A 27,523-nucleotide genomic window follows, 5' to 3' on the forward strand; every position below is an offset into this window, starting at 1 on the left:
CTACTCTTTTCCTTATAAAACCCCCTTTTCCTTTGGTTTCTGTCACAGGGCACTATTGAATTTCCCTCCCTCTCTGATGCATTTCTCCAACTCCTCTGCTGGCTTCCCATTCTCCTGTTCTCATCTGTGTGTGTTCCCAAAGGTTAGGTCCTCTGTTCCTCATTTTCTCTCTAATTCCCTTGGAGAGACTGTCCTCCCCATTTTAGTCCCCACCTGTGTGCATGTAAAGCTCCAGTCATTATCTCCAGCCCAGATTTCCCTCCCAAGTCCTCGTCTTGCTTTTCTCTTAGGTGTCCTGGCAACTCCAATGTAACAAGTCAGAAATTGAATGTATGCTTCTTCGGCCTTTCCTTCCTTCTTTCCTTCCTTCTTTCCTTCCTTTTTTGTGGGAACTGAGCAACAAATAAACCAAGCCTGGGTCCCTTCTAAGTGCAGGACCCGGTACAATGCCACAAAGCCAAGCCTTGCCACCACCTTTCAAATTATCTGCTCACAAAATATTTTAGTAATCAAAAAGGGAGGTGGGGAGTAAGTTTGCCATAGAAAAAAACTGTCAGGTACCATCTTGCATCATGACAGTTACATCACAAGTACTAGATAAATCGGTACTGTGTGCCGTCTGAAGATGCAATGAGCACACAGCCATTTCTGTGGTATTCCAGCCAAAGGTGCATAACCTGGTCTAATCACGAGGAACACTGGACAAACCCAAACCGAGGGACAGCCTACAAAATGGCCTGTAATATTTAAAAAAAAAAAAAAAAAAAAAAAAAGCCAAGGCCATGAAAGTAAAGGAAAGTTGAGGAATTTTTCTCTAGGATGCAGATTTGAAAGACACCACAGTTGGGTGCAATGCAGGATCCCGTGTTGGATCCTTTTGCTACAAAGAATGGTATTAAGATGACAGGTAAAAGCTGAATGGGTCTCTGAGCAAAGGGAATAGAATACTTATTTTGTACTATTCCTTTAGTATAACTTTTCTCAAAGTTTGAAACTATTTTGAGGCACCTGGGTGGCTCAGTCAGAGGAGCGTGTGACTCTTGATCTCAGGGTCATGGGTTCAAGCCTCACGTCGGGGTGTAGAGATTACTTAAATAAATACATATATATTTTTTTAAGTTTGAAATTATTTCAAAAGAAAAAGAAAAAAGAAAATTTACCCCCCTCCAAATTAGCTTTTCCTCTAGGCCTCTCCCACTTTCCAAGTTCAAAAACTTTGGGATCATCTTTGATTTCTCCCTCTTCCTCCACCGCCCCTCACCCCAACTCCTTTCTCACCACTTGACTACTAAGTCCTGTCAATTATTTTTTTTAAATCTCTCTCACATAGACACCTTTCAAATTAAACTTCCAGCTTGTTGTTTTTTTTTTTTTTAATGATACTTCCTACCGCACATGATCGTTTTAAGGAGCGTTTGTGAAGAGAATTTGTATAACAAAGTACCATATAAACATAAAGTCCTATCTCTCCATCTCAAGCCTGGATTACTGCTGCTTACTGCTATAATTTTCTAACTGTTCTTCCTGTCTTTGGTCGCTCTCTTTAACAACCCATCCTGTATACAGTTACCAGAGTAATCTGCCTAAAAGCACACATTTATCCTTTAGGGCCCTTGCTTCCCACGGTGCACAGTGGGGCTTAATCCATATTCCCTAGGAAGACTGATGTTCTTTGAGTTGCACCAAGGTGGTCTGCCATCATATCAAATAACCATGACCTTTGTCCTATTCATAGAGAAAATAAAATTTAATGAATAGAATGTCCTCGACTTGTAAGTTTTTTTTTCCTCTATGTATTTTTTTCCCATAGTAGTAAGGATCCCAACTTTTATTTGCTATCATAAGCAGATGACAAACTGAATGAAAAAGCAGCAAATTAATAACACATATTTGGCAACAACAGATCATGTTTACTTCAACAGCTTGGTTTTCTCATGGGCGCATGTTTGGTAGCTGAGATTTTTATGATGCATGTCAATTGTATAGTCATTGTCTTCCTTAAAATTTGCTTTTTTATTGTAAAGTGAAATGTATTAAAATTTCATCATAAATAAGTTTGAGAAAAAACTGCACTCCCAAATAAATACCTTGACCTATTATTCAGGGTTTTTCCAACCTTATCGCTACTACTCCCCCTTCATGAATTCTTGACTTCAGACAAAGTTGTTTAATCTCTGTTCGCTTTTGCTTTTTTTTTTCCCTTTTGCTTTGCACAAACCATTCCATCTCCCTGGAACTCTGTCCTGGCTCACGCCTGTCCAAACAAACCCCATACAGCCTTAAAGGACCAAATCAACTCTCCACTTGGTGAAACTTCTAAAATCATGATTATCTCTCCTTCTAACGCACTATGTTACACGGAAAACGCATGAGAAAGAACACAATGGTATGCAGCAGTTTCTCAAACATCAGAGGGCATAAGAAACACCTGGAAATCTTTCTAAAATGCAGAGTTTTGGGGGCATCTGGGTGGCTCAGTCAGTTAAGCATCCAACTCTTGATTTAGGCTCAGGGCATGATCTCATAGTTCTTGAGATCAAGCCCTGTGTGGGGCTCTGCTCTCAGCATGGAGACTGCTTGGGATTCCCTCTCTCCCTCTCTCTCTGCCCCTTCCTCTCTCTCTCTGTCTCTGTCTCTCTCTCTCTCTCAAAATAATGATCGTTTAAGAAAATACAAAATAAAATGCAGAGTTTTTTGTTTTTGTGAGAACATTTTAAGTTATATTCTTACCAAATTTCAATTATACAATACAGTGTTATCAACTATAATCACAATATTTCTTGTTTTGAGAGAGAGAGAGGCATGAGTTGGGGAGAGGGGCAGAGGGAAAGAAATAATCTCAAGCAGGCACCATGCCCAGCGCAGAGCCAGATATGGGACTCCATCTCATGACCGTGAGATATGACCTGAGCGGAAATCAAGAGTTGGACATTTAACAAAAGGAGCCACCCAGTCACCCCTATAATCACAATGTTTTATATTAGATTCTCAGACCTTTTTCATCTCACAGCTAAAATTTGCACCTTTTCTTTCTTTCCTTTCTTTTCTTTCTTTCTTTCTTTCTTTCTTTCTTTCTTTCTTTCTTTCTTTCTTTCTTTCTTTCTTTCTTTCAAGTGATACCATGCAGTGATACCATGCAGTGTTTGTCTATGTTTTCCTTATTTCACTCAGCATAATGCCTTCAAGTTCCATCCATGTGGTCACAAATGTCAGGATGTCCTTCTTTCTTATGGCTCAATAGTATCTTCTTTAGCCATTCACCTGTTGATGGACACTTAGTTTATATCCATATCTTGGCTATCGTGAATAATGCTGCAATTATGGGAGTGCAGAGGCCCCTTTGATATCCTTTTTCATTTTCTTTGGATAAATACCCATATGTGTGATTCCTGGATCATAAGGTAGTTCTATTTTAAATTTTCTGAGGAACCTCCATATTGTTTTCCTTAGTGGCTGCACCAGTTTGCACTCCCACCAACAGTGCACGAGGGTCCCTTTTCCCACATATTGCCAATATTTGTTATTGCTTGTGTTTTTTATTTTAGCCATTCTAACAGGTGTGAGGTGATATCTCATTGTGGTTTTGATTTGCATTTGCCTGATGATTAGTGATGTTGACTACCTTTTCATGGACTTATTGGTCATTTGTATGTCTTCTTTGGAAAGGTGTTTCTTCATTTCTTCTGTCCATTTTAAAATCAGATTATTTGGGGTTTTTTTTGTTTTTTTTTTTTTGTTTTTGAGTTGTATGAATTCTTTATACATTTTGGATATTAGCCCCTTATCAGATAAATGATATGCAAATCTTTTCTCCATTCTGTAGGTTACTTTTTCATTTTGTTCATAGTTTCCTTTGCCGAGCAGAACTTTTTAGTTTGATGTAGTCTACTTGTTTATTTTTGCTTTTGTTACCTTTGTTTTTGGTGTAAAATCTAAAACATCATTCTCAAGACCAATGTCCAAGGACCCCTATGTTTTCTTTTAGGGGTTTTATGGTTTCAGGTCTCACATTCAAGTCTCTAATTCATTTTAAGGTGATTTTTGTGTATGGTGTGAGATAAGGGTCCAGCTTCATTTTTTTGCATATTTGGCTGTCCAGTTTTCCCAACACCATTTATTGAAGAGACTGTCCTTTTTCCTTGGTATATTCTTGGCTCCTCTGTTGTAAATTAATTTACCACATATGTATGGGTTTATTTTGGGATTCTAGTCTGTATCATTCATCTCCGGGTTTGTTTTTATGCCAATACAATACTGTTTTGATTGCTGTAGCTTTGTAATGTAGTTTGAAATCAGACTGCACTATGCCCCCATCTTTATTCTTTCTCAGGATTGCTTCAGGTATTTGGGGTCTTGAGTTATTCTATAGAGATTTTAGGATTGCTTGTCCTTTTTCTATGAAAAGTACTATTGGAATTTTGATAGGGATTGCATTGAATCTGCAGATTGCTTTGGGTCATATGGGAATTTTAACACTATTCTTCCTATCCATGAGTACAGAATCTATTCCCATTTATTTGTATCTCCTTTAATTTCTTTCATCATTGTCTTACAGTTTTCAGTGTACAGATTTTTCACCTCCTCATTCTTAGGTATTCTTTTTGATGTAATTTCTTAATTTCTCTTTTTGATAGTTTATGAGTATATAGAAACAACAGATTTTTTCTAATTTTTTAAAGGTATAGTCATTGTTTTTGAGAGATAGAAAGAAAGAGAGAGAGTGGGGGAAGGGCAGAGAGAGAGAGGAAGACACAGAATCCGAAGCAGGCTCCAGGCTCTGAGTTGTCAGCAAAGAGCCTGACGCAGGGCTCGAACCCACGAAATGTGAGATCATGGCCTAAGCCAAAGTCAGATGCTTAACCAACTGAGCCACCCAGGTGCCCCAAAACAACAGATTTTTGTACATTGATTTTGTATGTCTCAGCTTTACTGAATTCATTTATTATATCTAATTGTTTTTTGGACAATCTTTAGGGTTTTCTACACATAATATCATGTCATTTGCAAATAGAGACAGTTTTACTTTTTCCTTTCTGATCTTTTATTTCTGTTTCTTTTATTCATTTCTTTTTCTTGCCTCGTTGCTCTGGTTAGGACTTCCAATACTATGTTGAATAAAAGTGGCAAGAGTCGGGCATCCTTGTCTTTTCTCTGATCTCAGAGGAAAAGTTTTCAGCTTTTCACCATTGAGTGTGATGTTATCTGTGGGCTTGTCATATATGGTCTTTATTATGACAAGGTATTTCCCCTCTATATCTGGTTTTTATCATGACTGGATTGAATTCTGTTAAATGCTTTTTCTTCATCTAGTGACATGATCGTATGATTTTTCTCCTTCATTTTGTTAATGTGGTGTATCATGTTGATTGATTTGTGGATACTGAGAAAGTCCTATCATTTTAACCCATCGATTTATTTTCATCATTAGGGCCACTCTCCCTAATCCAGCCCTTCTTTATCTTATCCTGAATTTTGCTGCATCGTCAACGCATGGTTTTTGCTGCATGGTTTTACCCTCGTCTTTTACCTCTCAAATCTATCCTGTTTCTCACTAACCTTCTGGAAATGGTTTCATCAGATTATTTCTCTCTTCAACAGCCCACAATGCTCCTCACTACATCTTGTTCAGGTGTTGCCTGCCCTTGGCCCTGCCTTCTCCACCTGCCCTTCCTGCTCTGCCCTCACGGGACACAGGTCAAGCTTTGACTCCTCTCCCAGTAGCAAACCCTTTCCTACTCTTCTGGCTCCTACAGTTGCCTCCTCCTTTCTGCCTATCCAAGGCCCACCCTTCCTCCAGAGCTTGGGTCACCTTCACAACTACTTTTCGATCACTCCTGCCCACACTGACTTTGTTCTTTGAACTACAACTATGCTTAACATCTTTAAAACGCAGAAGTTCTCCAGTACTTTCTTGTCTATCAGGCACACCTTCCTGTCACATTGTTACTTTCCTGGATTGCAGGGATCCTATCTTACCTTTAGAATCTTTTAAGGGGTCTGGAAAAGAAACAGCTTTGTTATTGAGTACAAACGATGGTATCTTTGCTAAATACACTGATTACCAGGTGGATGGGGGCTCATGATGAATCAGCTATTCAGTGTTTCAACAATATTAACAAAGGATAAATATCTTGAGTTGGATATCACATTACCCACCCTGATATTTATGCATTCCCCCAGAATCATCACCACAGAGACCTATTAGTACTATTACTAATTACTAATAGGAGAGTCATCTCCTTCATGTGTATTGGGGTTGAGATCACCAATCATGAGAATGATGAAACTATTGGTGATACTTATTAAAATAAGCTTATTTCTGGGAACCTGGCAGGCTCAGTCAGTAAAGCATGTGACTATGGATCTCGGGGTCATAAGTTCAAGCCCCACCTTAGGCATGGAGCCTGCTTTAAAAAAAAAAAGATTATTTCTATCACACTGGGTTACAATTGGACCTTTCCTAGAGTGTACATCAGTTCTTTGATCTTTGAGCATGAATGAGTAAGACAGTTTGACAAATACGCCAGGTGCAGGAATTACATGCACTTCTTCTCAGGCAGGAACAGGCCACCCTGACAGACAACTCTTCTGCTCTTGCAGAAGCCTCTCTAGATTACCTTAGATCCCATTTGTGTGTAATGGTGCACTCATGAGGAGGCAGCAGTCACCACGCTGGGGACTTTTCTTTCTAAAAAGAAAAGAATACTCATCTAGATCAAATGCTACAGAGAGATCCAGTAGGATGAAGATGGGAGAAATGACCATTTGATTTGGCAATTAGAAGTATCCTGGGAACCTACATGCTATGGTATGAACGTTTGTGTCACTCCAAAATTCACGCTGAAATCCTTACCCCAAAGATGATGATTTTAGGAGGTGGGGGCCTTTGGGAGGTGATTAGGTCATGAGGGTGGAGCCCCCACTAATGGGATTAGTGCCCTTATAAAAGAGACCCCAGAGAGTTCCCTTACTCCTTCTACTATGTGAGGACACAGGGAGAATGCTGTGGTCTATAAACCAGGAAGCAGACACTAAACATGTCAGCAATTCGATCTTGGACTTCCCAGTCTCTAGAACTGTGAGGAATAAATTTCTGTTGTTTATAAGCCACCCAATCTATGTGGCTATATTTTGTTTGAGCTTCCCAACAGATTAAGACACTATGAGAATGCAATTGCCATGAGGGTGAGGCTGAGACCAGATTTCCTGATTTAAGGGAGTAGATCTTGAAGAACAGAAGAAAGAGATGCATGTCACCTGCAGGAGAGTGTTTAGTGAAAATGAAGGAGAGGAACAAGTCTGGGTCAAATCATGACATTTTGGAAGCAGGTTGTAAATGTGAGATGAAGAATGTAAGACATCTGAAAAAGGTTTAACTGAGAAGGCATGGTCCTAGGCAGCGCAGAGGATGGAACCAGGAGCCTAGGTGGGTGGAGACATTAGTTTCCTCAGGTGCCATTTTGTCAGAAACCTGTCCTCTCCCTTACAGACATAGCAACGCACAACTCTGAGAGTCTCCACCGCCTTAAGAGATGAGGCTGTATCTGAACGGGGCTCTTAGACACATCTCTCTCTCTTTCTTTCTCTTTGTTTATTCTTCCATCTTTAAGTGTAAGATTTAGTAGAATTCGGTAGGTTCACATTTCTGTGTAGCCATCAGTACCATCCATCTCCAGAACTTTTCCATCTTCCCAAACTGAAATTCTGTACCCATTAAACACTTGGTGCCTCTGACAACCCCCATTCTACTTTCTGTCTCTATGAATTTGTCTATTCTAGGTACCTCATGTGAGTGGAATCACACAGTATTTGTCCTTTTGTGTCTGGCTTATTTCACTTAGCATTAGGTCCTCAAGGTTTGCCCACATTGTACCATGTGTCAGAAGTTCCTTTGTTTTTAAGGCTGAATAATATCCTGTTGTATGGATAGACCACATTTGTTTATCCATTCATCCATCAATGAACACCTGGGTTACTTCCACCTTTGGCTATTACAAATAATGCTCCTATGAACACGGGTATAAAAGATACATCTCTTAAATACTGTCTCATAAATATGTTTTTTGATCCTGCCAAAATTAGGGCTTAATAAGGTGATTTATTTCTACTATAGAAATCTCAGGATAAGTAGGAAGAATTTGGGCTATTTCTCAACTGGGATCTTAAGAGTAATGAGGGTATGAGATGTAAGGAGGAAGGGCAGAAATGCAGTGAGAGAAGAGAATGAACCCTCCTAAACTGAAAAGCCACAGGAAGAAAACCCAAGGTCAGAGTGGGGCCGCTGGCAATAGTTGACCCCGGGGTGGATGCAGAGGATAGGGGAGGCCACATGGTATTTAGAACCAACGCCAGGAAAAGGAAGTACAGATCTGGTTCCTGCCTTGGCTCTATATTAACTGGAACACCCTGGCCGGGTCCATTAACATCTGTGAATCTTGTAATCCTCACCTGTATATTGGTGAAAGGAGTATCTTCCATGTTTGTCTCATGAGATTGTTTAAAGGTTCAAATGTGTTGATCGTGTAGGAGAAAGGGCATTGTAATCTAGCAAATACTATTTTTAAAAATCTGGATTCTGATAAAATCAGGGCAGGAGCTAGAGAACCTAAATTATGGAAATACACAAAATAAAGAAAAAAAATAAGCTTGGGGAGAATGTAGAGTGTCAGAGAGACTACTGTAGCATAAAAACTATAATTTAGGGCATAAAGAAGAACCTAAGAACTTATCTTGCTTTACCTACCTTTAAGACATACATCCTTTAAGATCCAGATCAGTGTTATCCCTGATTATAATTTTTCCTAGTCTCTCTCCCCACATAAAATAATCTGTTTCGCTGGGGTGCCTGGATGGCTCAGTCGGTTGAGCATCTGACTTCAGCTCAGGTCACGATCTTATAGTTCTTGGGTTCAAGCCCTGCATCCGGCTCTGTGCCTCTCTCTCTGCCCCTCCTCCACTCACGCTCTCTCTCTCTCTCTCTCTCTCTCTTTCAAAAATAAATAAACATTTAAAAAATTTTAAATAAGCTGCTTCTCCATCATTAGTACTTGCTTCTATTTTAGTACTGGTAACTGTACATTTTGGGTGTTTCTCCCTTCTTCCTTTTTATTGTGGTAAAATACCCATAACATAAAATTTACAATTTTAACCATTTGTTTTCAGTTTTAACCATTTTCAAGTGTACGATTCAGTGGCACTAAGTACATTCACATTGTTGTGTGACTGGCACCACCACCCATTTTCCAAAGCAGAAACTCTGTACCAACTAAACACTAACTCCCCATTCTTCCCCCTTCCACAGACCCTGGAAACCTTTATTCTACTTCCATCTCTTTGAATTTGCCTACTCTAGGTTCTTCATGTAAGTGGAATCATATAGTAATTCTTCTTTGTGACTGGCTTCTTTTTTTTTTTTTTTTTTAACATTTATTTATTATTGAGAGACAGAGAATGAGCTTGGGAGGGGCAGAGAGAGGGGGAGACACAGAATCCGAAGCAGGCTCCAGGCTCTGAGGTGTCAGCACAGAGCCTGACACGGGGTTCAAACTCACAAACCGTGAGATCATGACCCAAGCCAAAGTCAGATGCTTAACCTATTGAGCCACCCAGGCACCCCTCTTCTTTTTTTTTTAAGATTCTTTTTTTTTTTTTTTAAGTAATCTTCACACTCAACATGGGGCTCAAAGCCACAAGCCTGAGATCAAGCCTGAGTTGCACACTCCAACAACTGAGCCAGCCAGGCTGGCTTCTCTCATTTAGCGTAATGTTCTCAAGGTTCATCCATGTTGTAGCCTGTGTCAGAATTTCCTTCCTTTCTAAGGCTGAATAATATTCCAGTGTATGTATAGATCACACTTAGTTTCTCCATTCATCTGTCAATGGACCCTTGTGCTGCGTCCACCTTCTGGCTATTATAAATTACACTGCTATGAACATGGGTATACTAGTATCTCTTTGAGTCCCTGTTCTCAATTGCTTTGGTTTATACCCAAATTGCTGAATCATAAGGTAATTCCATGTTTAATTTTTCCATAGCACTTGTCACTTTACAACCCTGCCAACAAATACACAAAGGTTCCAGTTTCTCCACATTCTTTGTCAACACTTGTTATTGATGTTTTCAACAATAGCCATCCTAATGGGTGTAAAGTGGTAGGTTACTTTTTAAAATATATATTTCTTCCTCAAAGTTCTGACTTTTTGGGTATTTGATTCAAATGAAATCAAAGACCTGAGCTGAATACATATTTCCCTAAGGGTGTCTGTATAAATATTCAAAATTGTCCCAAACCTCTCCCCAATAGGAGTAAAAATATGTCTTCACCCATGTCAGTCATGTCTGAATTTTCTTTTCTTTTTTTTTTAATGAAATTTATTGTCAAATTGGTTTCCACACAACACCCAGTGCTCATCCCAAAAAATGCCCTCTTCAATACCCATCACCCACCCTCCCCTCCCACACACCCCCCATCAACCCTCAGTTTGTTCTCAGTTTTTAAGAGTCTTCTTTGCTTTGGCTCTCTCCCACTCTAACCTCTTTTTTTTCCTTCCCCTCCCCCATGGGTTTCTGTTAAGTTTCTCAGGATCCACATAAGAGTGAAAACATATGGTGAATTTTCAAGAGACCTAAATGGGCAGAAAAGGTGCTGCTCCCTGGACTGAGATAAGAGAGGAAGGAGCGCCCTCTTGTGCCCTTTCTCTGCCAGTGTCAGTGGATAAGGAAGCCCGCTGAGAAATGAACATTTCAGACCTTCTGATGACATTCCAATGACAAGTCAAACTCCAATCATGTGCCTACTGCATAAAAGAGAATGTGGAAATACAGAGCAAGTGAAACTGGGATCCTCTGAAGAATTCCCAATCTAGAAGGCAGGTGGGGGCGCGCCTGGATGGCTCAGCTGGTTAAGCTTTTGACTTAGGCTCAGGTCATGATCTCACAGTTTGTGGGTTTGAGCCGTGGTCAGGCTCTGTGCTGACAGCTTAGAGCCTGGAGCCTGCTTCGGATTCTGGGTCTCCCTCTCTCTCTCTCTGCCACTCCCCTGCTTGCGTTCTGTCTCTCTCGCAAAAATAAAATAAACGTTAACAAAAAATTTAGAAGGCAGGTGGGGGGTGGGGAGAGTAAAATATTGCAGAAATAACAATAGATGACTATAAGCAAAATGGATAGATTGCTATGTGGATACAGAAAGATTAATACTTCGTAGGGGATAAGCCAAAATTTGTATCAAAATGTAAATCCAGCGGGCTAAGAAGAGCTGTGGTTGGCACTGGAGATTCTCTTAAGGTTCCATATGCAGGGTGTCCCTGAGCTGGGAGGGCAGCCTCCATGAAGGGGCCACAGGGGTCTAGCTGTTAGGTTTCCAGAGCTCTTTGCAAGGTTTAGACAAGCTCACCTATCTTTTGGAGGGAGGCCCTGGGAACTCATCCTGTGTTCCTTTCTTCCCTTTTGTGTCTTTCCCCTAGCTCCCTATCTCTTGAATTTCATCTCCTGACACTTCCTCCTTCCCTAAACTGGCTGTTGACTGGGACACTGTCTCATAGCTTCCCTTGGCCCCGATGCTCACAAAAATAATTACATAGGTCATCTGGCTTTAGGGTTTTTGCACATATAACAAGTATGGGGACCAGTTATAAAGGATTAAAAGGCTCTCTCGCAATCCTTGCTCCCAGAAGCAACCTCCAGCTGGCCTCTTAGAGTGGGTAGAGTCCTTCCCTTGGTCTTCATCCTTCTTTAATGCTGAATGAAAATGGAGCTAGGCATGGCAGTAGATGTGACAAAATATCCAATCAGGTAGAAACTAATCTTCATTAGGGAAGCAGCATCATGTAAAAAAACAAAACAAAACAAAACAAAACAAAACAAAACAAAACAAAACAAAACAACAGTTCTTCATGGTCAAACACATCTGGGCTTAAAGCCCAGCTCTGCTGCCTGTAGCTGTGGCCACCTGCAGCACATCACCTTATCCCCAATCTGATGCTATGAAATGAGGGTAACAGCCTGCTTACCTCCAAGGATTCTTGTGAAAGTTAAATAAGCTAGAGTACATAAATCATTTAGGAAGTACTGCATGTAATAAACGCCCATCTTCTTCCCCCTCTGGCCCCCAGCCTCCTTCTGTTCCTGTAAGTCTAATGGCTATGGCTGAGACTTCTGGGTCAGTGGCACAATAACAGAAATTTTAGGTCAGCAAGAGCTGTATGGGAAGCAGAAGAATAGTTGCTTTGTTGGTATTCTCATGTAGGGTGGTGTGGGGAAGGTATTTCCAAGCCATTTCCAGCTGCCCAAGCCAGAAATCTGGGAGTCATCCTTGAATTCTCCTTGTCTCTCACCCCCTTATCTACATTTCTAAGTTCTGTTACTTCTCCTCAAGATATTCTAAATCCTAGGGTTCTCTCCAACCCCCTGCATTATTTTAAGTCAAACTTGTCTTGTCCCTGGAAATCCACAATGGTTTCCTCACTGACTTCCAGAATTGTCCCTTTAAAAAAATGTTTTATTTGTTTTATATTGAGAGAGAGAAGGAAACAAGCACTCGTGTGCAAGCAGGGTAGGGGCAGAGGGGGGAAAGAGAGAATCCCAAGCAGGCTCCATGCTGTCAGCACAGAGCCCAACACAGGGCTCCATCCCATGAATCATGAGATCATGACCTGAGCCCAAATCAAGAGTCAGACATTTAACCAGCTGAGCCACCCAGGCACCCCCAGAATTGTCTCTGTTCCTAATTATCCAGAAGATAGAGCTCTTCCTCCATCCAAATCTGAGCCAGTCACTCTCCTATGGGAGATCACTTATTGGTTGCTCAACTTCTTTCAAAATGAAGTCTTCATTCCTTAGCACGTCTTGGTTCCCGTTTGGACTCCCACCTACTTTTTCAGCTTTCTCTGTCACCAATCCTGCCGCCACTGCACCCCCTCTGTGTGCCAGCTGTACTGAACTATTGACAGTGCCAAGGATCAGGAAGGCACAGTGACTGAGGTGTTCCTGGATGTGGGACCTCAGTACAAAGACTAGGCACTACAGGGCTGTGCAAACCAGAATGGCGGTCACCCTAGTTTTGCCTTGGGTCTCTGCATGGCTCATTCCTTTCTCTCGAATGCCTCCCCTTGTTTGGCCCACCTCCCATTTACTGCTCAACACTACTCATCCTCCGTTTCTGCTTGGACATCACTTGTGCAGCTCCACAAGGAGCGGTTTATTTGTCCCTTCCCAGAGCTGTCGCAGCCTGCACAACTTGTAGCTACCACTCTCTTTTAATGGCTGCTTTGTCTCCCCTCCCCCCCCCCCCAGTTATAAACCCACTAAAGGTAGGAAGGTTTTTTTCTCCTACCTATATACCCAGAGCCTAGCAGAGCGCCTGGCACAAGGTAGGTGTTCAATAAAGTTCTCTTGAATTAATGAATATCAATATAAATTTATCTTTATCAATTGTCATCTAATTCATATCACTATGGGGGATGTCATGTACCGAATGCTTGTGTCCCCATGCAAATTCATATGTTGTAGTCTTAACCCCTAGACTAACAGTATTTGGAGATCAGGCCAACAAAAAAGTGTTAGGGTTAAATTAGGCCATAAGAGTGGGGTCCTGATCTGAGAGGATTGTGTCTTTAGAAGAGACACCAGGGAAATCTCTCTCTCTTTCTCTCCACAGGTACCAAGGAAAGGCAATGTGAGCACACAAAGAAAAGGCAACCCGAAGAGAGAGGTCTCACCAGACACCAACCACGCCAACACCTTGATCTTGGACTTCCAGCCTCCAGAACTTTGAGAAAATAACTGTCTGCTATATAAGCCACTTAGTCTGTGGTATTTTGTTATGCTGCCCAAGCAGACTAATTCCATGGGTGTACCTAGTTCATATAACTGTGCTGTGACCAATGATAATTAAGGAGCACACAGGGAACCATTACCCTGAGGTAGACAGTCTATTCCAAAATGGTCACAATTCTCTTTCTCATCCCACATGTTCTTCCAGAACCTTGCAACTCTCCATACTCTATGCCCGCTCTGCTTGAAACTGGACAAACCTCTGTGGTCTCCAGGGAACAATGGAGTGACACCAAGATACTTCCAAGGCTAAGACAAAAGAGGTGATTCAGAGTCCACCTGTCTCTCTCTTGGGATGCTCATCCTTAGAACCCAACCCCCATGCTAGGTAATCCCAGCCCAAATGAAGAACAACAGTGGCTCCTGCCCTCAGCCCTGGCTGAGTGCCCAGTGGAAGGCTAGCATGCACTTCCCAACCGTGCCCCTACACCATCTTGGAATTGGCTCTTCCATCCCTCTGTTGGGAATACCCAGAGGGTGTTGTGTGGATCAGAGGCAAGTTCTTCCCCAGAACCCTCCCAAACTGCAAAGTTATGAGGGGAATAACAGGCTCTTGTTGTAAGTTTGGGTGTGGCTTGTTTTATAGGAATAGGTAACTCAAATACAGCTTAAGATAAAACCACTTGCACTAGATGAGCCCTTCTTTCTCTTGATAGGTCCTTGCCCCAGAGGATTCTGGTTTATTTCAGAAGATACTGGGGACATACTCCAGACTGGTCCATTCAAACATATGCCCACAATGTGACTGGATCCTGACATAACCCAGGGGGGCCAGTGGGGCAAAGCAGGGCAGAAGCTGTAGGCCATCCCAGCTACACAGCTGCACCTGACTCCTGGGGGCCGACCATGAGGGCTCAGTCTTCAGGAAGAAGAAATCTTAACTGATAGCCAGCTGCTTTGCCCATGGGAAGAACACAAGGTCTCATCCTGGGTGTCTTTTCCTTCTTCTCTGCCTCAAAGTCCTGTATTAGTGTCACCTTGGGTGGTGCAAATTAATCAAATGTAAGCTGGTCATGTTTTGTCCTACACCAATCATTTGGGCATCCAAACCACTGTATCCTGGGCCATGCTTCCAGACCATGGAATTTGAATGTTTTAAACATTCAAATATGTGTATATTAGTACATGTTATGGTATGCAATATAATAACATAACATGTTCAGCATTGCACGATTGACAAACATTTATTTTTCTATCATTCTGCTTTACTTAGGTAAATTAGTATCTTAGAATGGTAACTTCTGGGACCTTGAAATGGTACATGAGTAGGTGGTTTAGTTTAGAATGTATGACTAATACTTTTGCAGCTAAGTAACATTTTCTGTTTTCCAAATTACTCTTTCGAGCCCACTTACGTTGCTTGACTATCAGTTATAATTCCTTCTTGGGAAATGTAATTCCTTCTTGGGAAACACCCCTCCGACCCACTCCTGGCCACATTTCTCCCCAGGCTTCTTTGTTCTCTGACTTCCAGATAGGTTTGACCAAAGCCAAGCACTGTCAGAGTGTCGAGGGCCAGGGAGTGAGAGGGGTTGGGTCTTCTCCCTCTTCCTTCCCCACTAGGCCTTGGTTTCTGAAGTGGCTGTGTTCCTGCACCACACAGAATACATCCTGTTGGATGGCCCCTCTCCTGTGGCTACAGCTCTTCCTGGGTTCTAGAACAACAGGCCCTTTCCCTTTTGCCTCTTCAAAAGCAGGCCATCCCTGCTAACTTGTGTCCCTTTATCAACCACATGGTATCTATCATCACATTTGTATCTAAGTTTGTAAATATGTCAGCACTTATGCCATGAATACCTTTCACTGAAATACTGTAGAATTCGCTATCCCAAGAAGGTACCTAAGCAGAAAGTTTCTAATAGATGAGCCAAGTAATATCCAACTCTCCAATGTGTAGAGCACCTTGTCATTTCTATCGAAATCCTTTCACAGGTTTAAACTGCCTCCGGATCTGGAGCCTGGATGGGTATTGCCTGAAGCCCAGAGTGCCTCTGGAGATGCTGTGTGAGGATTTTCGTTGCTGCTTCGGTGGCTGGGAGCCCTGCCCACCCATGAGGAGACCAGGCGAGATGAGCAGGAACTTGTAGAGCGGGGCTGGGTTCTGCACTCAAGGATATCTAGGGAGGAAAAACACATCGTTCAAGTGACAGCCACCAAAACATCACAGAGGAAGCCATATAATTAAACTTATTTTAATGACACAAAGCAGCTTTATCAAATTGTAGGGCTGGATGGGATTTAATGAGACTTCCCAATATGACCACCCTTAACCCCCATGCAATCTTCACCTTGAGCTAATAATAAGTTTGTTAGTCTCCAAAGTGCTTTCACAACCATAATTTCATTTGAACCTCAAGAAAATTCTGCAAGGTAGGTAGGGAGGCATTAGCATCTCCGGTTTACAAATAAATGGAACCGAAGAACAGGCAGTTTACGTGCCAGCCCAAGTTCACAGACCAGAAAGGTATTAGGGCCTGGTTTGGAGACTTGGGACTCTCAGGCCAGGTGAGCATAGGTAGAGTTCCCATATTTTCACTCACTACTAATCTGTGCATGCACACATTCGTTCTAAAAAGGCAAAGGCAACATATTTGGTTGACATTCCAACCAAAACTCACAGTGAGAAAGGATATCTCCTGGACATCTGGCCGTGAGCAAGAAAGGGAAGAGGGGAAGATGGGGAGAACAAGAGAAAGAAAGAATACGAGCTGAGCTTGCAGGAGCAGGAGCAGGAGCAATGGAGTCTTGTAAGTTCCCTCTTGCGTTGGCTCCTACTCAGCAGAGAGACATAAGGAGACGGGGCAGGTATGCAGATACTGTAGCGTTCCCTGAATAAAATCCTGATCCCACAAGACTCCATATTCAGCTGGCATGGCCCAGCCATCAGATGGTTTGTTATATCCCTCTCATGCTCTGCTGGGTATGTTTGCAGCAGAGTTTCTGTTAATCTGGGAGTAATCCTACTTTAGACTTTGACAAATCAAAAATTGCTTCAGCCAAGGCGCCTGGGTGGCTCAGTTGGTTGAGCGTCTGACTTTGGCTCAGGTCATGATCTCACGGTTTGTGGGCTCGAACCCCCAGCCGGGTTCTGTGCTGACAGCTGGGAGCCTGGAGCCTGCTCTTGATTCTGTGTCTCGCGCTCTCTCTCTGCCCTTCCCCCACTCATGCTCTGTCTCTGTCTCTCTCAAAAATAAATAAACAAAAAAAGAAATTGATTTAGCCAATGACTGCTGTCTCCTGTTCTCTTCTCCAGGGAACCAGGTCCCTCATTATTCCACAAAGATGCCCCACACTGTCTGGTCTTGCCTCACACCCTACACTAACTAGCCTCATGCACTCTATTCCTTCTCTACATCTAGCCTATCCTTCAAGGTCTGCCTTCTCCAAGAAGCTTGAGTGTCTTAACCCTCAGGGATTTCTGCCTCAGCTGGATTCCTGAAGCCATTATTATTGAGACCTCAGACTTTGCATTAAACATATGTTCTTGGACATTTGTATTCATTCCTGGATGTAATTATTTGTGCCCTGATGGGACTGCAAACTTCCTGAGAGCAAAGCTGGAATCTTACACTTCAGTGAATCTATGGGTTCCTGCCTATAGGAGATCCATACATTTTTGTTGATAATTTTTCTGGAAAAAAGTAGGTAAAACTGGAATTAAATGTAGTAAGTTGTTAGACTTGGAGAGGAAAAAGGGGAAGAAAAGGGAGTAGGTAATCTTCCCTCTTTTGCAGCTTTCAGTGTTGTTTTAAGAGCAATGGAGAATAAGCATTTTCAGTGTTGTTCTAAGATCAACATAAAGTAAGAGAACAGAGGTGTTCCTTTCTGCTATTTTAGTGACAATGAAGATAAAAATAATACTTGTTGAATGAAAAAAAAGGACTAGCTCTCTGGGATACAAGAATGGGCTAGTCACACCTCACCTGTAACAGTTTCAAATTTAATCCTATTACTCTGCAAAGCTTATTTATCACTGCATTTGAGGATCTTCTTTCTCCTAAGTCCCCTGGGGAAAGTTCACATGCTGGGGCAGGCTCCTCTCAAGCTCTCCTTTTTAGCCAAGGCAGGTCCCAGGGATTCACTTCCCCATACCCACCATCCCCCCCCACCCTTGGTAATTGTCATTGCCTATCCAGACTGTTGGGTTCCTCTTTCCTCTAAGATTGGCTCTAGAAAGATGGTCTCCATACATCCACCCTTTCTTTCTGTCCCTGAAAACAAGTTCATAGACCCTCTTCATTTTACGGCTTTAATTTCCATCATTGCAAGAGAAAAGATAAGATTTAAGGAGAAAACATGAGGAAGTTACATAAAGGGTATAAATCTGACAGTCTTGTACCTTGATCCACAGCATCTGATGATCTGGTTAAAATAACTGGCAATGTGTTTTATACCAACATTGGTTATAAGATAATAGAAAAATACACATTGGTCTCTGCTCCATGTTCCTGACACAGGGCTCCACAAACCCTTATAATTTCCTGAGTGATAAGAGCACTAGAAGCATCTTTTGTTTTATTGAGGGGACTCTGGATGGGCTCCTGGATGGGGACTGGTCACCAGAAAGGCCAAGCCATGGTTAGAAGCTTAGAATTTTCAGCCCCATTGACCATCCTCCAGAGAGGGGAGAGGAGCTAGAAATGGAGTTAATAATTGATTGTGCCTTGGTGCCAAAGCCTCCACAAGAATCCCAAATGGATGAAGTTGCTCTTACAAACAATGTTGTTATAAATTATCTTTACTTATGCGCAGGTCCATCTGCTGTAGCCTTTCCTCAGTCTATTCCCATGAAGAGGGAGGGAATCAGCTACCGATCTTTCTCAACTCACAATGGGGTTATGTCCCGATAAACACACCATGAATTGAAAATATTGTAAGTCAAAAATGCATTTAATACACCTAACTTACCGACCATGATAGATAGCTCAACCTAGCCTACCTTACACATGCTCAGAACTCTTACATTAGCCTACGGTTGGGCAAAATCATCAAACACACAGCCTATTTTATAATAAAGTGTGGAATAGCTTATATAATGTATTGAATTTTTTAAAAAAGTGAGAAACAGAATGGTTGTGTGGATACAGAATGGTTGTAACTATCAGCTGTTTACCCTCGTGATTGTGTGGCCGACTGGGAGCTGTGACTCCCTGGCCTGCATCACAAGAGAGTGTTGTACTACATACTGCCAGCCTGGGAAAAGATCAAAATCCCAAACTCAAAGTATGGTTTCTACTGAATATGAATCACCTTTCACCATTGTAAAGTTGATGGTTAATCCTAAGTCAAACCATTCAAAGCCAGGGACCATCTATCATTTAAATACATTTTTCTTGCTGGTTGAACTTACTGTTCTCTTTTCTTTTCTCTACACCCTACATGCGATACTGCTGGAACCTATGACTCCTAGGTCAAGAGCATGTGCTCTACCAACTAAGCCAGCTGGGAGCCCCTTACTGTTCTTTTTCTAGAGATATTTACCCAACAATATTTCTTAAAAAAATTTTTTTTTAATTTTCTTTTTATGTTTATTCATTTTTGAAAGAGAGAGACGGAGCACAAGCAGGGGTGGGGCGGAGAGAGAGGGACACACAGAATCTGAAGCAGGCTCCAGGCTCTGAGCTGTCAGCACAGAGTCCGACACAGGGCTCAAACTCACAAACTGTGAGACCATGACCTGAGCTGAAGCTGGACGCTCAACTGACTGAGCCACCCAGGTATCCCTACCCAATAATATTTCTATGTCTCGTCAGCCTGTCTTTAAAAGGGAAGACAGTTATATGTAAAGGCCATGCTTTACATAACAGAAGTCTTCAGGGTTCTGTTCTTGTCCCACTTCCTAGGCAATCAGTACCTACATCTTCAATTGCTGGTTTTATATCTCTTGCCCCGCTGTCCCTCCTGAGCTCTTGGCTCATAAATTCAGCTCTCTTCTGAATATGTACACTGGTACTCCTACAGGTCTCTCGCACCTAGCATTCCCTGCTGCATTTTCAGTCTCAGTGATGGGTGGTATGAGCATTAACACAACTGTCCAATCCAGATACCTAGGAGTTACCCCTTCCTTGATTGGAAGCTTTCCCCCTCCAGCCTGTAAGCCCCTGGAGGGCAGGGACTGTATCTTATTATGGTTGTATCCCTAATGCCCACCCTTGTACCTGTAAATATTTGTTGGATAAATGAATAAATATATGAATGGTTTTTCCTCTTTCATTTCAGGGCAATGGCTGAAAGCACCTTGCAGGTGGACTTTGAAGTAGAGATAGAAAATTCCTATCTTCAGACTGGATGGTCATTTTATTGGGCACAGAAGAGTGAGAATCGGGAGAGGCTATGGAGCTGAGTGACCCAAGAAAGGGTAGGACCTTATAGGAGGCTATGACCCAAGAAGGGCTATCAACCCAGGAACAAGCAGCTTGAATTGTGTATAGCAGCTTGAATATACTTCTGGGTGGCACTCCCCACTTCAATTTTGTTTTCTGGTTCTCCATTCACATTATCTGCAGAAACTTGCAAATGATCATTGATACAAACAACACCACTGGATAAAGCCAGGGATCATTTAAGAGAATAGACTAGGTAAGGAGTGTCTAGATATGGAAAACAGATAGATATAGTAACCATAATGACAGCCCCTGCTGTGTGTCAATCATCCTTCTAGAAATACCAGTAAAAACAATTGCACATATCTGACTGCCTTGTGCTGTGTCATACCTTTATTATTTCATTTAATCTTCCGAAGCCTGTGATATGGTAAAGAAAGGTAAGGAAGAAAGGTAAACAATCTTCACTCCGTAGGAGACCCTATCCACCTTCCTCTTTTACAAAAATCTACACTCAACACTTTCTTATGACATCCAGTTCAAGAGTAATGTGGTAATACTATGTATAAACATGGAATATTGTATTTTAAAATGATAAAGTCAGAAGTATTTTGTTTTAGTCATATAAATACAGCTTCAACTCACTCTTAGAAATTGTCTCAGCATAGGATATGGGTTGAGCAATAAGTAAGGGTCACTGGTGGGGACAAAGGTTCAGAGGACAGAGAAGGTGGCTGAGGAGTGCTCGCCTGAGAGGGGTTTCCTTCTGGGAAGAAAGTCTTAGAGTCCTGGATGCTTAATCTCCAGAATGGAGCTGCTTCCTGGATTTTTCAATCTGAGAATTCTGTGAGATGGCTCCCTGCTGTCCTCCTGCCTGCTTAGGATCCCAGATTGCTGCTCAGAGCCATGTGGTCACCCTTCCAGGGGGCCCGTGCTTTGGTCAACACTATGAAGAGGGTGTTCCCTTTTTGTCCTTGCTCACTCTGCTTCCGTGAGAAACAGAGGGAGGGTGTTAGGGAAAAATCATCAACAGAGTTTTAAAGAAGTCACAGGCTTGTCTTTGCTCTTGGTTTATCTTTTAAGGAACCTTGGGGTAGAGCTGTGAGCTGTGGAGGAAGACTAAGCAACCCCTAGGCAAGGTTTTGAAATTTAAATCCAAGACTATGTGATGGCACCATTCAGTCTCCCAAGTGAAGTAAGGTAGGGGTGTGTTGCAAAATGTGCATAGGCCATAAAGTTCCAATGGTTGTTTGTTAGTAATGATTGTGAACTCGGATTTCAAAACAGCCATGTCTCAGAAAATTGGCTTCTAATGTAGTTTGTGGTGAAATGCTATATTACTAAATGTTATACAACACCCAAATATATATACTAAATACATATATGTGTGTATGTGTTCATTCACATATAAATGTGTGTGTGTATGAATGTGTGTGTGTGTGTGTATATATGTATATATATATACACACATATATATACTTTTTTAAAATTTTTATTTATTTCTGAGGCAGAGAGAGACAGAGCATGAGCGGAGGAGGGGCAGAGAGAGGGGGACACAGAATCAGAAGCAGGCTCCAGGCTCTGAGCTGGCAGTACAGAGCCCGACATGGGGCTCGAACTCACAAACTGTGAGATCATGACCTGAGCCGAAGTTGGTCGCTCAACTGACTGAGCCACCCAGGCGCCCCTATACTTTTTTTTTTTAAGTAAGATCTAGGCCCAAAGTGGGGCTTGAACTCACAATCCTGAGATCAAGAACCACATTCTCTACTGAGCAAGCCAGCCAGGCAGCCCACATACATATATATTTTAAACCCAGCAGTAACAGTGATTAAATATCCGTCATAACTAATATGTATATAACTAATAATATTACATAACTCACAAACATGGTTCTTCTCTTCTGATAGATCCCAAAGAGAAGCCAATTTGTGTCAAATATTTTGTGTGTAACTCTTAAAAACAAGTAGCCATTATGCTACAGTCTAAATATTTAGTGAGAGGCGCCTAGGTGGCTCAATCAGTTAAGTGTCTGACTTCAGCTCAGGTCATGATCTCTCAGTCCATGGGTTGGAGCCCCACATGGAGCTCTGTGCTGACAGCTCAGAGACTGGAGCCTATTTCAGATTCTGTGTCTCCCTCTCTGCCCCTCTCTGATTGGCGCTCTGTCTCTGTCTCTCAAAAATAAATAAACATTAAAAAAAATTTTTTTAAATAAAAAATAAATATTCAGTAAAAGAGAAGCAGATAGAGTCACTCTTGTTGGAAATGCCAGGGTACTTTATTATGCAAAGCATCACAAAGAAGATAACAAGACAGAACAAGAAACCTATGCTCTTTTAGAGGCAAAGGATAAATGCAAAGACTCTAAGTAGTGGTCCTTCCTGAGAGTTAATTTTGCCCCCAGGATTCTTAGCAATTAGGCCCTTTCTTCTCATAGGCATCAAAAATTAACAACAACCAATATTGTAATTAGTAAGCAGAGGAGCACAGGTAGCACAGAATTCACAGTATTGAGTTCAACACACATGCACAGTTCAGTCTGAGTGTGGAATAAAAGACCCAATGTCGCTGAGGAGGGAATACATGTATGTATGTGCAGGGGCAGACTGTACAGAGACCATGCAGGAAAAAAAATAGGTAGCTCACATTTCAGCCGCTATGGACTTTTCACATAGTGGAAACCATGGGGGAAAGAAAAGACAAAGGGAGCTAAAACTGAGGGCAAGTAAAAGTACAAGCGAGAAAGAGAAGCTTATTCCATAGGGGGGGAGCCTGCTGCCAATGACCCTTGGCTGCTGCCTGACCTCTCTGCAGCTTTCACCATCAGTGCGTTCGCTCTCTCTCTCTCTCTCTCTCTCTCTCCTGCAGCCTCAGGCAGTGACCTGGTGGGATTTTGATACTGGTAATTGCTATTACCTACACCAGCTGCTACTTACTGAATACTTATTTGAGCTAGGCACTACTAAATGCCTTACACCCCCTCTGCTAACTCTGTGAGGTTAGTGTCATTACTAACTCCGTTTTACAGATGAGGAAACAGAACCTCCCAGAGGTTAATAACTGACCCAAATCACTGAGCTACTAAAACTGGTGCCATGGGCCACCTGGCTGGCTCAGTTGGTAGAGCATGAGACTCTTGATCTCTCGGGGTCACGAGTTCAAGCCTATGTTGGGTCTGGAGCTTTTAAAAAAATAAATAAAATAGGGGCACCTGGGTGGCTCAGTCAGTTGAGTGGTTGAGCATCCAACTCCGGATTTCTGCTCCAGTAGGGTCATGATCTCACAGTTCAAGGGTTCAGGCCTGCTTAGGATTCTCTGTCTCCCTCTCTGCCCCTCCCCCCACCAAAATAAATAAACATTTAAAAAACAAATAGATAAAATTGTGGTATCAGGCACTGAACCCAGGCTGTTTGAGTCCCAAATCTATACTCTTGGTCAGCAAAGTGAAAGATAATACGGTATTTCTTTTTAAGTTTATTTAAGTAATACTCTACACCCAACATGGGGCTTGAACTCATGATCTGGATATCAAGAGTCTCATGTTCTTCCAACTGAGCCAGCCAGGTGCCCCGCAAGATAAGATGGTATTTAATGAGAGAGAACACAAACAAGTATTGAATACCTAAGATACACCTGGCATTTAGTCCGGACAACAATCCTACAAGGGAGGAATCATTATTCCCATTTTACAGATGAAGAAATAGAGGCTCAGAAAGGTTTGGTCACTCACTTATTCAAAATTGTGCTATTTGGTAAAAGAACTCTGGTCTCTCTGACCACAAAGCCCATATTCTTTCTTACTCTGTATTCCAAATGGAACTCTCATGAGTTTCACTGATTGAGCTAAATAATTAAAGATCTCTCCTGTTGAGATTTCTAATTCTGCCCATCCAAACCAAATAAACAAACACCTGGGGAAGTCATCAGACTTTGAAAGAAGTCTATTAAAGACTGCCTGTAAGGAAACCACTGCATAGGTTTGTTTCGTAAATACTTCTGTTACAGTTAATTGTATTTTCTGAAGTTCAAAGAAAAGGATAGGAGACAGAAACCAGTTTCCATTGGTTTATAATCAGAACTCACCAGTGTGATTGATTCTTTCTGGTATTCTATGCAAAGTCACTTTAGTCACAGCTGTGTCCTTCCGGCATCAGAAGAAAGCAGGGAATAAATGTGCAGGGGACTGTGGGGTTCTGCAGCTCCAGGCTTTAGTTAGACAGGAATGGACTTTAAAGATGTTGGGATCCAAACTCTCATTTTATAAATGGGAAAATGAAAACTCAAAGGTTGAGTGACTGCTAGTAAATTGTAGAGCAGAGGCCAGAAAACTGGCTTTCCTGATTCTTAAGCCATTGTTCTTTCACGACAAGAATCAGCTATCACTTTGGAGTATATTCTTTTTTCCTCCTCTTCTCATTCAGAGAAGGGATGAAAAAAAGATGACAAAGCTTACAGAAGCATTTAAAAGATCAGGACACTAAAAACCAAGTTAGCTTGGAAAGCATTGGAAGGTAACTGCAGAAGCTTGAATTAGCACAGTACAGAAAAAGATAAGGTCTTATCTAAAGCAATTAGAGTAAGCAGGCAATTAAAGGCTTTTGTTACTAGCATTTAGGTGAATGGTCTGAAACAGCAAGCTTTTTGAAATCCGTGGCCAGATCAGAACCTAGAAAGTGAGGACTTCTCTGATCGCCAAGAAAAAGCAGTGTGAGCTAAAAGGTACTTAATGTTTTTACACTTAACTTGGTAGGAAAAAGAAAAAGAAAAATGACATGAAACAAGATGTCAGCTGGGGTCCTCTGAGTCTACCTCCAGGTCCCAGGAAGTCCAAAGCCCACCCTTCAGTTTTTGCGAATTGTCCCAGGAGGTTTTGTTTTTCTGTCTTCTAGACTTCGGAGATCTTGCTTCCATGTGTAAATTGAGAATTTACTGTAGAGATGGAAGGCGGGGTTTACATCTCAGTAACAGCAAATAAATTCGGATCTGAATGGGTCCTGGCCTCACTTCCCGACCTGTCTCAGCACCTGGCTGGCTCTTTCTCCACCACTTCTCTCCCTCCTCCCAAGCTGGAAGAGAAGCAACAAACTTCCTCTAAATCTCCGGCAGAGCAGGTTTCCCTTCCTCTGGAGACCAGGTGCCTGTAACATCCAAGCCCTCAAGGTGGCATCCCTCCCCACAAGCTCATCAAAGCTTTCCCCCAAGGAGACAGCTCCCTCTTTCCCCTTCCTGAACAGGCATTGTAGGTCTGGCTGTTAAGATTTGGAGGAAAAGAAAAAAAAAAAAAAGAAATTCCCATGTCTTTATACAAGATGGAAAATTTTCTTAAGATAGTACTTGCTGGGGTCCCTGGGTGGCTCAGGCAGTTGGGTGACTCTTGATTTGGCTCAGGTCATGATCTCATAGTTCTTGGGTTTGAGCCCCGTGTTAAGCCCCACCCATGTCTGGCTCTGTGCTGAAGGCTCTAAACCCATTTGGGATTCCCTCTCTCTGCCCTTCCCCTGCTTGCTCCCATGCACACGCGCACGCTCGCGCTCTCTCTCACTCTCAAAATAAATAAATAAACTTAAAAAAAATTTTTTTTAAAAAGATAGTACTCGCTGTACTGTGGCGTTTATATATTTAAATTGCTTTGTTCTTTATGAAATTTTAATAACTAAGAGCAATGGACATTTCTTTATATAATTTTAACAAACAATCTTCAAAATTATAAAGCATTAGTGATCAGACCTAGGCTTTATTCCCATCTTCTATTAATGATTCACACCAGAAGGGGTTAAATGAAGCAGCTGTAAAGAGGCAGCTTTAGAATTGAAAGCCATACATGGAAATCAGGTACCCTTTAAATGGGCAGGTTTTGAAAACTCAAGTCTAATAAATAATACAAAACATCACAAGTTCACAGTAATACATGTGGATTTGAAACTGTTTCCCTAAGCAGGTTTCTCTTTTTGGAGACATTTCTCATATTTGAAAACTATAAATCGTGACAGACAAAAAGTGAAGAAGACGGGTCTCAGTAGCCTCATGGCCACGGTCCTGGAGAGATGACTTAAGGAATATTCTCTGTATTCTCTTATACTCCCGAGCTTTGTTCTGTTTCAACCCTTCCATTCCACAAAGCTCTACCTTTTCCAAGTATCCAAGTATTTTCTGCTTACAGGGGCAAGAAAGACTCAGTGTTCAGGTGTCAGGCACCTGCTGGGCAGAGCTTTGTGGGTCTGTCCTTCTCATCCTCCCCTTAATAATATGTTCCCGAGTTCTGCCTGCTCCCGTTTCTCTAGTTCCTCCTGAAATCTTCCTACATACACCTATCTTAATGAGGTGAGACCTTTCTATCAAATGAACACAGGGTTCCCTCTGCTGCAATTGCATGGGGCTTTGTCCACCACCCTCTCCATAGTGGCAATTCTCAGAGTTTTCCTTGCTTCTCTCCTTCTGTACCCTAATTTAATTGCTTCAAAACCCATTTCCTCTTCTCTATGGTCCCACATCCAGCATTTCCAAAATTTGCACAATCACCTTGCATCACTTAGGAGGTTGCTTATTTCCTCTGAGCTACGTGGCCCACTGAGAGAGCAAACTGCCACCGCCTGCAGAGGAGGAAACCTTAGCCACACGCAGCCTCGTGGCCCAAACGGCCAGATCAGACTGAGAAAAAGATCCTAGCACACTTTTGGAGGGTTTAATTGTGCTTTCTGCTCCTTATCAAAAGTACGAAGCATAAATAGTGATTATAATTAGTACATTTACATAAACAACACAAGTAGATCACTACCATTGCACACTTCATTTTATTAATAGCTTCGTTGTTCTCCATCATTGTTTAATTTGCCCTGGTTTCCCTTCCAGCTTTAATTAGCACAACTTTTAAAGTTTATAAATATAATGAATTTTTTAACTTAAGCAAGCCCCTCTAGTGTGTGACAGATGGTTAATGTCAAAAGCCCATGGGGAAGGCTTCTGTTTAGCCTTTGATTTTGTTTTGTTTTTTAGGCCAGAGAAATGTTTGACTGTGCTGATAATTTGTAAGCATACATCAACCATCAACTTTTATGTGCTTTAAATTCCTGGCTCTCCCCTGGATTTCTCTTCTACTCCTGGCCCAGAAGGGGCCGGGAAACCAGGCAGAAGCATGCCTAAATGGCCTATGTGATAAGCCTCATAAAGTTATTTTTCTCAATTAATGGTTTTCACTGACAATTTTACTGCTCTGCTTTCAGCTTCCTCATTCCCTTGGGCATCTGTACATATGTCTGTGATAAGCCTCATCCAGTCCAACAAAATTGGCCCCTCAGAATACAGACTGCCCTATTTTTAAAAAAGCTCATTTTATAAAAGCTCTCTTTTTTTTTGAAACATAACACTT

The 27,523-nt window shown here is 41.9% G+C and overlaps 1 protein-coding gene across 5 annotated transcripts in view; it reads right to left on the reverse strand.

Moving 5' to 3' along the window:
* Positions 1-3,123: 3,123 nt before the first annotated feature.
* The window catches only part of FBXO16 (F-box protein 16), a 66,593-nt gene continuing 42,193 nt past the window's right edge, over positions 3,124-27,523 (reverse strand). For 2 of the 5 annotated variants that reach the window (XM_027069848.2, XM_015081179.3), the window contains one exon: positions 13,276-15,948. In XM_027069848.2, the coding sequence (XP_026925649.1) occupies positions 15,766-15,948 (183 nt within the window). In that variant the 3' untranslated portion in view covers positions 13,276-15,765. Of the gene's footprint in view, positions 6,689-13,275; positions 15,949-16,449; positions 16,476-21,772; positions 25,087-27,523 lie in introns of those variants that run through there. The other 3 variants (XM_015081180.3, XM_053216655.1, XM_015081181.3) reach the window with 3 other exon arrangements.

This window comes from Acinonyx jubatus, chromosome B1 (assembly GCF_027475565.1).
Source record: "Acinonyx jubatus isolate Ajub_Pintada_27869175 chromosome B1, VMU_Ajub_asm_v1.0, whole genome shotgun sequence".
Taxonomy (NCBI): domain Eukaryota; kingdom Metazoa; phylum Chordata; class Mammalia; order Carnivora; family Felidae; genus Acinonyx; species Acinonyx jubatus.